Source organism: Ovis canadensis, chromosome 3 (assembly GCF_042477335.2).
Source record: "Ovis canadensis isolate MfBH-ARS-UI-01 breed Bighorn chromosome 3, ARS-UI_OviCan_v2, whole genome shotgun sequence".
NCBI lineage: Eukaryota > Metazoa > Chordata > Mammalia > Artiodactyla > Bovidae > Ovis > Ovis canadensis.
In genome coordinates this window covers 191486060-191502321 of record NC_091247.1, presented here as the reverse complement: position 1 = coordinate 191502321, position 16262 = coordinate 191486060, and the positions used below count along the sequence as shown (strand labels likewise).

The 16262-nt window shown below is 38.9% G+C and overlaps 1 protein-coding gene across 2 annotated transcripts in view; it reads left to right on the top strand.

Annotated features, from left to right (window-relative positions):
• Positions 1 to 8774, top strand: part of FAR2 (fatty acyl-CoA reductase 2) — a 176447-nt gene extending 167673 nt beyond the window's left edge. For both annotated transcript variants that reach the window (XM_069585454.1, XM_069585455.1), the window contains exons 10-12: positions 957 to 1086; positions 5530 to 5657; positions 6828 to 8774. In XM_069585454.1, coding sequence (XP_069441555.1) covers positions 957 to 1086; positions 5530 to 5657; positions 6828 to 6990 — 421 coding nt within the window. In that variant the 3' untranslated portion in view covers positions 6991 to 8774. The remainder of the gene's footprint in view (positions 1 to 956; positions 1087 to 5529; positions 5658 to 6827) is intronic.
• The last annotated feature ends 7488 nt before the right edge of the window (positions 8775 to 16262 follow it).

Below are 16262 nucleotides of genomic sequence, written 5' to 3'. Positions count from 1 at the left end.
ATCAACTATGTGACCGTGTACCTATTAATCCTTCTGCAAAATGAAGATAAACAATATAGACCCTGACTACCTCATGGAATCATACTCTACAAATTAAGAAAGCATGTTTTTTAAAAATGTAAATTGTTACAAAATTGGGAAGTTCAAATAGCAGGTCCTCACCACGGTGTTAAAAGATATGATCCATTTAAAGTAATGAGATCCAGGGGGTCCCATTTGCGAAAGCAAAGACTTTTTGAAGTCCATCAAAACTGGGTGGAATTTTGGCTTTGGCACATGATATTATCATGGCTACTCAATCTTTTCTAAGCTAACTTTACCTGTTCATAAAAACACAAACCTACCTAACAAGGATGTTACAGGTATTAGTGGAGACAGTATTTTTTTAAATGTTATCAGCACTGTGCCTGAGTAGATTATTAACAAATAAAATATATTTTCCCCTTCAATCTGCATTAAGAGCTGTTTTTGGTTCACCAGATGCTAATATAGTCACCACTTCTGCCCAGAGTTTCAGGTTTGAAACCGCAAATCAATAAATTAAAAAAAAAAATCCAAGAACATACGTTAAAGAAGAGAAATAAGTTTTCTTCTTGTCTACCTCAGAATTCCAAGAACGAAGAGTATGTCATTGGGGGTGGATATGTTGCTCAGCTTTTAAAATACTTGCAACTCTTGAAAAAGAGATGGTAGGAAAGAGACAGAGAAGTAGCTTAGTGGTATTAAAATGCCTGCTATAACAAGCTCCTTTAGGTTCAGCTGCATCCCTTCTTTCAACAGAGGGTTAATGTGGAAGAGAAAAAAGAATAAGAATTTTAATGAGGAACTGAGGGAAAAGTGGGAAGAAATAACTTTTATATTTTTCAGACCTAATTTGTCATATATCCCTATGCAGTAGCAGGAAAGCCACCATCTGTGGTGCATTGATATTTGCTCCTATGTGATCTTTACCTCAGGATGACAAAGCTCATGAATCGGCTTTTAAGAACCCTTTCCATGGTGGAGTATTTCATCAACCGGAGCTGGGAATGGAGCACATACAACACTGAAATGCTGATGTCCGCGCTGAGTCCCGAAGACCAGAGAGTGAGTACGCTCCTGACAAGCAACGGGAAAGCCTTCCCCACTCGGAATTTAGAACTATTTGACTTGGAGAGCTGATGAATAAAGGCAGTTTTATATACACAGAATTTTTTTTCTTTTTGGGCTAACAAACTCAGTGAATGCTATCAACACAATGGCAGGACACAAGTTTAACATACGAGATCTAGTTTCTTAGCCTTTGGTCAGCTTCTCCCTGCTATTCTGCAGTCAGGTCTCATAAACTCTGTTTCACTCCTTTGTTCACCTTTGGTGAGTGAAAGTGAAGTCAAGTCACTCAGTTGTGCCCGACTCTTTGCAACCCCATGGACAGTAGCCTGTACCAGGCTCCTCCATTCACGGGATTTTCTAGGCAAGAGTACTGGAGTGGGTTGCCATTTCCTTCTCTTTTCAACAAATCCTCAGTTCCTCTGTCTTTCCCTCCCAAACATATGCCTTCAATGAAAAACAATAATTTTATGGCTCAGCAACACTCTCATCCACTGTTCTTGTCAAATCAAAATCATTCTGCATCATCAAAGCTACAGTTCCTTTCTTCCTACCTTTTTAAAGCTAACCTTCCACCTCTGCGTTCTAGCCCACCTTAGATCTCCATCAGCATTCCCCTCTCTGTAGGACTGTCATTCTTCCTCCCTATAATGATTTCTCTTTGACCATTCAGACATTTATTTCTCAAGACAGGCCTATACTTTAAATTGTTTAGTGTAAGTACTATTTGGGCTTCCTGGTGGCTCAGATGGTAAAGCGTCTGCCTGCAACTCGGAAGCCTTGGGTTCGATCCTTGGGTCAGGAAGATCTCCTGGAGAAGGAAAACGCACCCCACTCCAGTACTCTTGCCTGGAAAATCCTATAGACGGAGGAGCCTGGTAGGCTACAGTCCATGGGGTTGCAAAGATTTGGACATGACTGAGCAACTTCACTTTACTTTTTACTTTATAAGTACTATTTATTTCTCTGTATTAGCTTCTAACCAGTCACAAATGGTTGTCCTGAAATTCACAAATATAGAAAACTGTATTTTATACATGTTCCTAGCTTTGTTTTTCCTCCATTCGTTCCTTGAGCACATCCTTGGTTTTCAATTAAGCTTTAAAGTTTTCAGTCTCTTGACTGACATTTTCCACTAAATTTCCTTAAAAAAAAAAAAAGGTAAGTTTCTTCATTTATCTTGTACTTGACAGCATGTAGAAGAAACCAAGTCATGTTGAGAAGTAAATGTTAGATAAATACCCTCACCTGCTATCTACCAGCCTCATAGTGCATGATTCAAATGCAAGTCCTAAAATTACTTCCTACCAGGAAACCTAAGGATTACTTGCAGTCAGACACAATATTTGTTATATTAAATGTACTAGTGGAGGTTTTGTTGTTGTTTAGTCGCTAAGTCATGTCTGACCGCTTGTGACCCCATGGACTATAGCCTGCCAGGCTCCTCTGTCCATGGGATTCTCTAGGCAAGAATACTGGAGTGGGTTGCTGTGTCCTCCTCCAGGGGATATTCCCAACCCAAGGACTGAACCTGTGTCTCTTCTGTCTCCTGCTTTGGCAGGTGGGTTCTTTACCACTAGCACCACCTCAGTTCAGTTCAGTTCAGTCACTCAGTCGTGTCCGACTCTTTGTGACCCCATGAATTGCAGCACACCAGGCCTCCCTGTCCATCACCAACTCCCGGAGTTCACTCAGACTCACGTCCATCGAGTCGGTGGTGCCATCCAGCCATCTCATCCTCTTTCGTTCCCTATCACCACCTCGAAAGCCCTAAAAGATTCTACTAAGTAACTACATTTGAGGAGGAAATTTGTTAAGATTTTCGGTGGCAACGTGAAAAGGCATTCTTTAAGAGGAGGAAATAGCCAGTGTTCTTCGTGTTCCACTCGAAACGGTTCTGAAGGGCTCCATCTAGTGGCATACCAAGAGACAGAGTGGATAAACCTATCTAAAGCAAATAGAGAATATAAATTCTGATTAGTTAGTCCTTAGGCATTGCTTCTCAAAGTTTATCTTAATCAGCAAAATGAAGTAGTGATATTTCAGGAAAGGGTGCTAGGCCAAGGGAAAACAGCAAAATTTATTAATGGAAAGAAAAACATATGTAATTTGTCTTGGTGCCTAATGTATTATTCTCTCAAGAAATAATTCTCCTTTACTTGAAATTAAATTAGGTTTCACCAGATTAATATCAGTTCCTTAAAATTTCTAAGACTGCCTAAAGGCCAAATATTTGTCCTTGATCAATGTTTAAATCTAAATCTGATAGACAGGAGTGCCTGATGAACTATGGATGGAGGTTCATGACATTGTACAGGAGACAAGGATCAAGACCATCCCCAAGAAAAAGAAAAGCAAAATGGCTGTCTGAGGAGGCCTTAAAAATTGCTGTGAAAAGAAGAGAAGCAAAAAGAAAAGGAGAAAAGGAAAGATATACCTATTGGAATGCAGAGTTTCAAAGAATAGCAAGGAGAGATAAGAAAGCCTTCCTCAGCGATCAATGCAAAGAAATAGAGGAAAACAATAGAGTGAGACAGACTAGAGATGTCTTCAAGAAAATTAGAGATACCAAGGGAACATTTCATGCAAAGATGGGCTCGATAAAGGACAGAAATGGTATGGACCTAACAGAAGCAGAAGATATTAAGAAGAGGTGGCAACAATACACAGAAGAACTATACAAAAAGGATCATCAAGACTCAGATATTCATGATGGTGTGATCACTCACCTAGAGCCAGACAACCTGGTATGTGAAGTCAAGTGGGCCTTAGGAAGCATCACTACGAACAAAGCTAGTGGGGGTGATGGAATTCCAGTTGAGCTCTTTCAACTCCTGAAAGATGATGCTGTGAAAGTGCTGCACTCAATATGCCAGCAAATTTGGAAAACTCAGCAGTGGCCACAGGACTGGAAAAGGTCAGTTTTCATTCTAATCCGAAAGAAAGGCAATGCCAAAGAATGCTCAAACTACCACACAATTGCACTCATCTCACATGCTAGTAAAGTAATGCTCAAATTTCTCCAAGCCAGGCTTCAGCAATACATGAACCATGAACTTCCAGATGTTCAAGGTGGTTTTAGAAAAGGAAGAGGAACCAGAGCTCAAACTGCCAACATCCGCTGGATCATCAAAAAAGCAAGAGTTCCAGAAAAAACATCTATTTCTGCTTTATTGACTATGCCAAAGCCCTTGACTGTGTGGATCACAATAAACTGTGAAAAATTCTGAAAGACATGGGAATACCAGACCACCTAACCTGCCTCTTGAGAAATCTGTATGCAGGTCAGGAAGCAACAGTTAGAACTGGACATGGAACAACAGACTGGTTCCAAATAGGAAAAAGAGTACGTCAAGGCTGTATATTGTCACCCTGCTTATTTAACTTAGATGCCATAGTACATCATGAGAAATACTGGGCTGGAAGAAGCACAAGCTGGAATCAAGATTGCCAGGAGAAATATCAATAACCTCAGATATGCAGATGACACCACCCTTATGGCAGAAAGTGAAGAGGAACTACAAAGCCTCTTGATGAAAGTGAAAGAGGAGAGTGAAAAAGTTGGCTTAAAGCTCAACATTCAGAAAGCTAAGATCATGGCATCCGGTCCCATCACTTAATGGCAAACAGATGTGGAAACAGTGGCTGACTTTATTTTGGGGGGCTCCAAAATCACTGCAGATGGTGATTGCAGACATGAAATTAAAAGACACTTACACTTTAGAAGGAAAGTTATGACCAACCTAGACAGCACATTAAAAAGCAGAGAAATTACTTTGTCAACAAAGTTCTGTCTAGTCAAGGCTATGGTTTTTCCAGTAGTCATGTTGGTTGTGAGAGCTGGACTATAAAGAAAGCTGGGTGCTGAAGAATTGATGCTTTTGAGCTGTGGTGTTGGAAAAGACTCTTGAGAGACCCTTGGACTACAAGGAGATCCAACCAGTCCATCCTAAAGGAAATCAGTCCGGGGTTTTCATTGGAAGGACTGATGTTGAAGCTGAAACTCCAATATTTTGGCCACCTGATGCAAAGAGCTGACTCTTTTGGAAGGACCCTGATGTTGGGAAATTGAGGGCAGGAGAAGGGAACAACAAAGGATGAGATGGTTAGTTGGCATCACTGACTCAATGGACATGAGTTGGGGTAAACTCCGGGAGTTGGTGATGTTCAGGGAGGCCTGGCGTGCTACGGTTCATGGGATTGCAAAGAGTTGGACATGACTGAGCAATTGCATTGAACTGAATGTTTAAATATTTCTTATACATGGCAATCCATATTATCACTGCCTTTAAAATAACAGCTCAAATAATCTCATTTGGAGGGGTATCACCTAAGTCTTCCAAACCGAATGTCACTTATTTATATAAAAGAAACTTCATCAAATGTGCAAAGTGATCATTCAGCAATTCTGACAGTCCATAATCTCTTCTTGCCTTTCAGGTGTTCAACTTTGATGTACGTCAGTTGAACTGGTTAGAATACATTGAAAATTATGTTTTAGGAGTTAAGAAGTACTTATTGAAAGAGGATATGGCTGGGATCCCAGAAGCAAAGCAACACTTAAAAAGGTAAGTATAACAGTTAGCATTTATTGAGTACTTAGCATGTGTATCTCATTTTATACCAGGCATGAACTTTGAGGAGAGCAGTTAATATTTTTCCAGCCTTTATACTATATATCCTAGTATACACTGTTTATTTAGACTTCACCACACTTCTATGAGGCAGGTAGTATTTTTGTTATCCCATTTCCATCAAAGAACTATTTAGGCTCAAAGGAGGGAGTGGGCAAGCTGTACATGGTAAGCGGAGTAGCCAGATTTGTATCTAAGTTTGTTTCTTCTATCATATCCTGTCATAATGTGATATAAAGAATACCCAACAGGCAGGAAACCTGATGGATACTATTTAACATGGGCAAATCAATTAACTGTTCTTCAATAGCTTTGACTGCCTGAAATTTTTTTCAATAATTAATTAATCCCTAAGGAACATAGAATTGTAGCAGTCTTTCATAATTCTGGTAGAAGCAAAGGGTTTTTAATGCAGAGATGACCAGGATGGGAAAAGTTGATTGCAAACAGACAGGAACCTTGAAAAGCAAGGTGAGACTTTAGAATTTACCCTCTAGTAAACGCGAATCTGGAGAAGGCAATGGCAACCCACTCCAGTACTCTTGCCTAGAGAACCCCATGGACGGAGGAGCCTGGTAGGCTGCAGTTCATGGGGTCGCTAAGAGTCGGACACGACTGAACGACTTCACTTTCACTTTCATGTATTGGAGAAGGAAATGGCAACCCACTCCAGTGTTCTTGCCTGGAGAATCCCAGGGACAGAGCAGCCTGGTGGGCTGCTGTCTATGGGGTCGCACAGAGTCAGACATGACTGATGCAACTTAGCAGCAGCAGCAAACGAGAATCAGTGATTTGTGATATACAGTAACATGATCAAAGTGTATTTAAGAAAGCTTATATTAGCCGTGTTTATAATACAGGTTAAAGCAGAGAGGTATGAGAAAGGGAAACTAGTCAGGGGAATATTGTAGAAATATGATTACTCAGAAGGAATGTGGTGGAAATGAAAGATATCAAAATCAAAAGACTATCAGATAGTGCCATATACCTGAGGACGCTTAATTATTTGCTGGTCATAGCCTGGAAACGATACATTTATGCCTTAGGTAACATAGTTGTGTATTTGATACTGTGTTGACTTTGACTATATATGTCTGTTTCCAGGCTCCGAAATATTCACTACCTCTTCAATACTGCTCTCTTCCTCATCGCCTGGCGTCTCCTCATTGCAAGATCTCAGGTGGCTCGGAATGTGTGGTTCTTCATCGTGAGCTTCTGCTACAAATTCCTCTCCTATTTTAGGGCGTCTAGCACACTTAATGCCTGAGGACATTTGGTGATCCCCCTTTGTCTGGAACCTCTCAGATACCTCTAAAACGGCAACTGTGGTTCTCAAGATTAGGTAACAAACATGCCCATCATTACCTGTCAAATGTGCTGCCATGTATTCATCCTTATTTCCAAACTATACATTTTCATTTCATTTCAGTAAGAGAATAAAAGTCATATCCTAGCCAATTATACACATTTTAGGAAAAAAATTGTTTCCAGATTGTTTCTTTAACACTATTCTGTGCTCTTGAATATAAAACACCAAAGGACACCCATCTTCCCTTATTTAGCTTTGTTCTCCTTGAGAGGACTAATGTCAACTAAACATGGAAGGACACACGACAGACGTTGAGATATGCTAAAGAAAGGCAGTTGTCATTGGAACCATTTAGTACAGTGTGCTTAGTATACTTAGTGTACTTAGCATAAAAGCTGAAAATCAAGATAAGTAGACAAAGGGCTCAACATCATCATAAATGCTTAAGAGAAACAATTCTCCATGGAGGTTTCTGCTTTCGTTTTGTGCTATACTATGGAGTCCTGGCTGAGGGCTGGGGAATTGGAAAAGTGGGTTTACATCTAACATTTTCCTTCACTAACCCACATCTGAAACCTGAAGAGAACCAAGAAGTGTAAATAATGTATATAGAGTGAGGGCTCAAGCATATTTTAATTATGGCTGATTATTATGCTTTTAAGTAAAAATTGGTTCTCATAATTTGAATTTGACAACTATTGTTTCTAAATCATTTGAATCATCAATTTTCCTGATTACCTCCTTTTAGGAGTTTTCCTCTTGTTCATTAAAGTGGCCAAATCCCTTACATTTAAGCTTATATTGCCCAGGCCTTCGATTAGAGTGAATAATGTCAGAGGAAGGCCCTAGGCTAAAATCACGTAAAAACCCATTTTCCTGATCTTTGCCACTGAGAAAAGCAAAATTGCAAATAAAAAAATGTAAATGCTAGTCATATTTTCTGTGGGGAAGTTCACTCTTTCACCAGGACTTGCTAGTATCTTGATCACTCCAGTTGCAGAATGTTACCTGTACAATGTGCAGCAGAAAAGGACAGACTTCATTAAGTGACTGGAAGTTCAGAGAACAGGTGTTGTTTTAAAAATAGTTTACGTATAATGCAAATGAATTAGTAAAAATCTGTTATCAAATTCCCATAATAATACAACTGTTATCCCAACTTTCCTCATATTTGAGAGATGAGTGCATTTTAGATTGCAGCACTTCATGTTAAACACGTGGGATATGATTCAAATAACAGTACCTGGGGCCTAAGTAACTAAAAATAATCATACCTACTAGAAAATTATATGAGCATAAAACACTCAATGGTAGTTATACATATCGCTCACTTCCTGGGATAATTGGTTAATACTCAGAAAGGCACATTCATGTGGTAGAAGTATACTAGAGCTGTGAGGGCAACTTCTAGCTCAGTACTATTTGAAATTTTTATGAACCCCATAAAGCACATTTGGGGTCGGGGCAGGGAGACTCTTCTGGGCAATGTCTTTCTCAATCCCATCTAAGTTGTGCAAACTACTTTCCAGGGCAGAAAACCCAGCTCTGAAAGAAAGCACCTGTTATCTTCAGTTTGAGATTTCTGTGTGATATGTTTGAGTTGATTAAGATAAAAACTATAGATGATAAAAAAGAAATCAAGATATAATTCAGTGAAATTGGACAAAACATAATAGTTCTAAGAATTTACTATCTTTTGGTTATTTTGTTTCACCAATTCAATAAATTCCACTGATCATTCAGTTTTGACTTGATTAAATGAAAATTTGAATTAAAGACTGATTTCCTCTCTTCTAGTATTGTATCTTTAACTGCTGACTACTGCAATAGATCCTCTCCCTCATCCTTAGGAAAATAAAAAGAAACTACCAGATGAATATGAATTAACACATACCCATAATGCTTTGTTTTTCAGACACCATTAATAGGGTACAGAGCAGGATGAGCACAGCCCTTACACAAGGTAGCCATTGCTGTGCCTCATTACTCTGCACCGTTATTAGGGAACAGGTCTTGCTCAGCCATTGGTCAGTCCCTCAGTGGGCCCCACCCACAAGCAGCAAGCTGTTAGTGAGCAACCACTAGTTGTCCTGCTCAGCCATTGGTCAGTCCCTCAGTGGGCCCCACCCACAAGCAACAAGCTGTTAGTGAGCAACCACTAGTTGTCCTGCTCAGTTATTGGTCAGTCCCTCAGTGGGCCCCACCCACAAGCAGCAAGCTGTTAGTGAGCAACCACTAGTTGTCCTGCTCAGCCATTGGTCAGTCCCTCAGTGGGCCCCACCCACAAGCAGCAAGCTGTTAGTGAGCAACCACTAGTTGTCCTGCTCAGCCATTGGTCAGTCCCTCAGTGGGCCCCACCCACAAGCAGCAAGCTGTTAGTGAGCAACCACTAGTTGTCCTGCTCAGTTATTGGTCAGTGCCTCAGTGGGCACACCCCATAAGTAACTGTCAATGAGGGACGATTAGGGAAGTGATTCAGCCAAGGGTCAGTGGTGTGGTGGTCATCGGGTAAAAGACAGATTCAGGCCTTCTCCTGGAGGCCCTCCAGCTCATCCAGGCTTGGGCCAGTGAGTGAACTGGAGGACCCAGGGAACAGACTGGGAACTATGTCCTGCAGGGCTCCAGAGCCCTAAAGCCCTCCACTAGCCTTGGCCCAGACCTTGAGGAGCAGTGAACCTCTCCCCCATCCCTGTCTCTGCTACCAAATAGCACAGATATCTGCCTTGGTTGCAGTCTGTTGGACCTAGTCTCCCCTCTTTTTGGGCAGCCTGAGGAGACTGAGGGTGAGGTGGGTTGGGTGCGTGGCAGAGATGACAACTTGGCAGGGTTTGGGGACCTGGCCCTGAGGGAGCTGCCAGCTGAAATCTGCCTCCTCTTAGCCAGGACCAGGACCTTGGAGGATGCAGGTTGTGCCGTGGGACCTTGCCCTTTCTTGGACAAGAGAATAACAGAGACAGAGAATAACATTGGTTTGGTAGAGATTTACAGGAACATCGTTCCCCAATCATGACCTGACCTCAAGAACAAAGGATCTGATGCTTAGAAGTTAACAACTAACCACGCCCCTCCTTCACCTTTGGCTTTTAAAGGGGCTTGTTGAAAGCTTTCACTAACTGGGTTTCTTAAGGCATCAGCCACCCATTTCCTTGTATGAATCTGTAATAAACCTTTCTCTGTTCCAAACTCTAATGTTTTAGTATTGACAGACCTCACTGTGCATCAGGCACATGGACTTGCAATTTGGTAACACATGCTGAAGAATATTCTACCTCTGGTATTAAAGAAATGACACAAAGTTCTCTTGTGACGATTAAGCTGTAAAAGTATGTATCTGCATGAAAGAAAACCCCTAGCCACTTTATATCAAGACCAATTAACAGTAATTTGAGTGCCTAATATATACAATCCAGTAAGAACTTCCTACTTTTGATGGAGAAGGGGGCAGTAAGTACAAAGAAAGGGTTACTTTTAAAAAGCTTTGGTAATCCCTATATTCTGCACCCACAAGATATTACAATAACAAACATTACAGAATTGAAAAGTCAACACGAGGCAATTAATTCTAGAAAAAGTTGAGGCAGATGAGCACACAAATCAGAAAAACATTTCTCAAAATTTTATACTAACTTAACATCTCCAGCTAGTATAAGATTTAACTCATTTAAATTTTTAGCTCATTTAAGTAAGTGACTTAGAATCTCACGGTAAAATTGACTTGAGAAGGGACTAATAGTCAAGTAGTGTATCTCATAGTAAGCATTAACAATTAAATTAGACCAGCCTAAAGTTTCTTGGATTGTAAAGAGATCAAACCAGTCAATCCTAAAGGAAAACAATCCTGAATATTCACTGGAAGGACTGATGCTAAAGCTGATTGGCTACCTGATGTTCTTTGGCTACCTGATGCGAAGAACTGACTCCTTAGAAAAGACTCTGATGCTGGGAAAGACTGAAAACAGAAGGCAACAACAGTGGATGAGATGGTTGGATGACATCACTAACTCGGTGGATACCAGTCTGAGCAAGTTCAGGGAGTTGGTGATGGACAGGGAAGCCTGGTGTGCTGCAGTCCATGGCGTTGCAAAGAGTCAGACATGACTGGCCGAATACTGAACTGAATGTTTCTAAAAATGTCAATATGTTTCAAATTTCACAAGAATCACACGCAGATTTCCACATAACTTTCCCCTGTACATTTTCTCTGAAAATCTAAAAAATTATGTTTTGGGAACCATATACAAATATGGAAAATTATGAAAGAGATGGGAATACCACAACACCTAATCTGCCTCTTGAGAAATCTGTATGCAGGCCAGGAAGCAGCAGTTAGAACTGGACATAGAACAGACTGGTTCCAAATAGGAAAAGGAGTACATCAAGGCTGTATATTGTCACCCTGCTTATTTAACTTATATACAGAGTACATCATGAGAAACACTGGACTGGAAGAAATATAAGCTGGAATCAAGATTGCCAGGAGAAATATCAATCACCTCACATATGCAGACGACAGCACCCTTATAGCAGAAAGTGAAGAGGAACTACAAAGCCTCTTGATGAAAGTGAAAGAGAGTGAAAAAGTTGGCTTAAAGCTCAACATTCAGAAAACAAAGATCATGGCATCCAGTCCCATCACTTCATGGGAAATAGATGGGGAAACAGTGGAAACAGTGTCAGACTTTATTTTTCTGGGCTCCAAAATCACTGCAGATGGTGATTGCAGCCATTAAATTAAAAGACACTTACTCCTTGGAAGAAAAGTTATGACCAACCTAGATAGTATATTCAAAAGCAGAGACATTACTTTGCCGACTAAGGTCTGTCTAGTCAAGGCTATGGTCTTCCCTGTGGTCATGTATGGATGTGAGAGTTGGACTGTGAAGAAGGCTGAGCGCCAAAGAACTGATGCTTTTGAACTGCGGTGTTGGAGAAGACTCTTGAGAGTCCCTTGGACTGCAAGGAGATCCAACCAGTCCATTCTGAAGATCAGCCCTGGGATTTCTTTGGAAGGAATGATGCTAAAGCTGAAACTCCAGTACTTTGGCCACCTCATGCGAAGAGTTGACTCATTGGAAAACACTCTGATGCTGGGAGGGATTGGGGGCAGGAGAAGGGGACGACCGAGGATGAGATGACTGGATGGCATCACTGACTCGATGGACGCGAGTCTGAGTGAACTCCAGGAGTTGGTGATGGACAGGGAGGCCTGGCATGCTGCGATTCATGGGGTTGCAAAGAGTCGGACACGACTGAGCAACTGAACTGAACTGATACAAATATGAAAAAATGCTCACTACCTAGATTACTTCTTAAAAATATAACAAATTGCTAGAATTGCTGATTTTAAGATACAACTGACTTGAGAATGCCCTGTGAGGTGCAGATACAATTATGACAACAGATACTTAACTGAAATTGTTAACAGCTAGAAAGAGCTCTCTGATATAAAATAGATTAATATTTTAGGTGTATCCCTACCTTATTTTTGGAGAAGGCAATGGCACCCCACTCCAGTACTCTTGCCTGGGAAATCCCAGGGCCAGAGGAGCCTGGTAGGCTGCTGTCCATGGGGTCGCTAAGAGTTGGACACGACTGAGTGACTTCACTTTCACTTTTCATGCATTGGGGAAGGAAATGGCAACCCACTCCAGTGTTCTTGCCTGGAGAATCCCAGGGACGAGGGAGCCTGGTGGGCTGCCGTCTATGGGGTCGCACAGAGTCAGACACAACTGATGCGACTTAGCAGCAGCAGCAGCAGCTACTTTATTTGAAATATCAGTTCCAAGCTGGAATTGTAAATGGGTTGGAAAGATGTGGAGTTGGGTCAATTTCATCAATTCTAGAAAAATATCTTAAAGAAATCAAAGATAAGTATAATACAAATCACCCAATTAGTTTGTATAGTTGCTTGAAAACAGAATTTATAAAATATTTACTACATAATTATATGCCGTGTTGTTGAAGGTCTGCTTTAGTATGTAGTACGTATCTTACATCAATGTATACCTTTTGCCACACCTCCTTATTCTGGGGTTTACATTAAAATTATTATATAAACAGCATAAGTGAATTTGGAAGAATTGTTAATGCTTTTGATAAATACAACTTGCAGTCACTGAAACAAAACCATTAAATGTTTTGCTGATTATACTCTGTTTACAGGTGTATAAATTGGAGTCAACTCTTTTCCTCACTCACTCGTAACACAAAAAATATAGAATGCCATATGATACAGCAATTTAGCTCCACCTGAAGCAAAAGGAAAGCTACTGAATGATAAAGATTGCTATAGTTTTCCTAGGAGGAAAAAGCTTAAATATGAGGAACTAAGGCTTATTTGGGGGTACATGATCGTAAAAGGACAAAAAAAATTATTGTACAATGTATTTTATTGAGTCCAAATCTTTAGGATTGAGACCCTGAATGAATCTTGTGTTTCTTTCTGTTAAAACAATTTTAAAAACTATAAGAAAAAAAATCCAAGGCATTTTGTTTCCTACTTTTAAAATAATGCTGATTTAATCACTAAAATATTCCAAAAGGGGTGGGAGAAATTACAATAAATAAATAGTACTTGGATATTACTCCAGGCTTCATACCATAAGGTAGTGAACAAGTAGTGATCTATTTGGATAGTGCTGACAAAGGGTGACTCATTTTGGCTTAAAGGTTTGCTAGACCTCCAAACAGAGGGAAGAGCTTAAGTACTAGGTTAAAGTCCTGATGAGATTTTAAAGATACTAAGGCTCAGGTTAAGTAATTTAAAAAATATACACATCTCAAACTTAAGTTTAAAGGTTTTAAATTGTGAAACAAAGGAGCTGCATGTACATTTATTTTTTGGTACCTGAATTACTAACCTAAGACATAAAAAGACAATACACAACATGTGTCCTTTATACCATTAAAAAAAGTAAACCTTAGTCATTCCTTTAAGAATCCCAAAGCTTGTATTAAAGATTATAAACTTTGTCATTAGTAAAGTTTTATTACAAAAATTCAGTGCTTTATATCATAAAATGTATATGAGAAAAGCATATTAATCATCTAAGTCAAGAATTAAAAATGTGTAATTCTAAGTTAAGCTTTTCCCAAGAGGTAGTCTTAAGTGTACAAATACTGCAGCAGACAATTATTCATCTTTTTCATTTAAACATTTCATCTTTTTATAGGCTAATGTATGCAAACACAGATGAAAAAGAAAACTCATTTCACGTAATTCCAGATCTCAAAATATTTAGGATGGAATATATACACATAGATACTATGAATGCCCTAATAAAATAAAAAATTGAGTAATAAACTTGGGTATCCTACTAGAGGCATCCCCAGGTACATGCCAATGGATAGACAGGCCAGTACAGTGTTCTCTGCCATGGAAAAGAAACACTTGGTGAGACACTTGGTGAGGTCAAAAACTGCTACTAAATCCTAATATACAAGTGTACCTACCTCATCACTCATCATACAAAGGGCTGGTCAGAATCTTAATACTTTGATTGCCCAAAATCTGACCCTGACTATTCAAGGGGTTTCAGGTGAAAACCTTTCATAACATTTAAAATGGAAGTCAATGGCAAAGTAGGATTTTGCTTCAAAGAAATTCCTTTTATACTCTGCTTTAATGGGACAGATTAATACTATTACAATTTTAATGTGGTATTTGGAAAACAAAACGGTAACAAGTAAAAATCATATGCAAGTACCAAAATAATTTTTAAAATCCTTCTTAAAGATATTTAACTTTTATAATCCTAATTGAGAGAAAATAATTCTAAATCAAGTTTTTCCTATTAAAATAACCCTGAAACTTAATTGAATTTTCTGACAAGCAGATTCACAGAACCAACATTCAGTCTAAAATAGCTAAAATTCTAATTCTAATTAAAAATTCCTTTTCCTAGTCTACCTTCACTGGAAATAACATCTGAAGAAATCAGAAAGTTCTAAATAATGAGAAGGCTATTCATTATTTGGAATTTTCTGAATTCAAAAATCTTTCAAAGCATAAACTTGTCACTTATATTAGTCAGTTAACTTAATGGCTCTTAATCATATTAACTATATATTTTAAACAATGATGCTTCTCTTATTATTTGCAAAATAGCATTCTTATATAAGCTTTACTATAAAGTAGTTTTATCAGTATTTCTTCTTCTTTCCATTATCTGCCCCAACTGCTTTCAACAGGACATTTTTTTCTTTTACTTTTTAACAGAAAGGAATTTGAAAAACTCTAACTTGTGGTGTCCTATTCTCTAAAAACCATTTAAAATCTTGTTTTTTAGTCTTGGTCTTGTTACTTACCTGGAATTTTTGTTTCCCCATTTCCCTGAAAGACTTAAACCAAGAGGAACTGGTTGATGATTCTTCTACTGTCATTATTAAGCATTACAAAAGGAAAAATTATGTTGGCACACATATTCCAAATTTAGGTTTTAACAGCACCTGAGTGATACACCCCTCTTTAAAATCTTTTATAGTCTAGAAATTTAAAATGAATCCTTAAATAGTAAGAAATCTAGACCAACACAATCTAATACAGAATCAATCACATTCAGGACACTCTGAATGCAGATCGTTTTTTCATAATACAGTTTTACAGTTTAAATGTTTAATATGATAAACATTTAATATTATGTTTAATATGACACTGTTTAATATGATAATCTCTCAGTTCTGACATTATTTTGTCTTACTTAAATATTTGCCTTATACTTCTATTTTTAAGTTACCCTGTTGCCCACTACCATAACACATAAAAAATGCTACTTTTCCTCTTAATATTTTACAAACTGATTATTTCCATCATTAGCAGTGGATCTTTTTATTACTCACCCCGTTCCCAAACCATAACAAAAAATAAGGATCAGATTAGGAAATTTAGGAAATTTTAAATCTTTTTTAAACTTGTGCTTTCTTCTCCCTGCATACGTGCCCACTATACAATTTGTGAATGATACCTGTTACATATTACAGCATCTGCCTCTGTTACATATTACAGCATCTGCCCTTCTGAGTATTTACCTTAGTCTTTCACAACCTTGCCTTGAACAATCAGAAATGTCAACAGCCAAAGTTTAAAGAAAAGCCGTTACCACCCTAAGACCCAAAATTGGATAAATGGTCTTGTCATTATGGCTTAACAGTAATATGGCTATAACACAGGGACCCCGCCTTTTCCTTTATTAACAATGTGACCTGACCACACTTTTTAAAGTCTACACTAG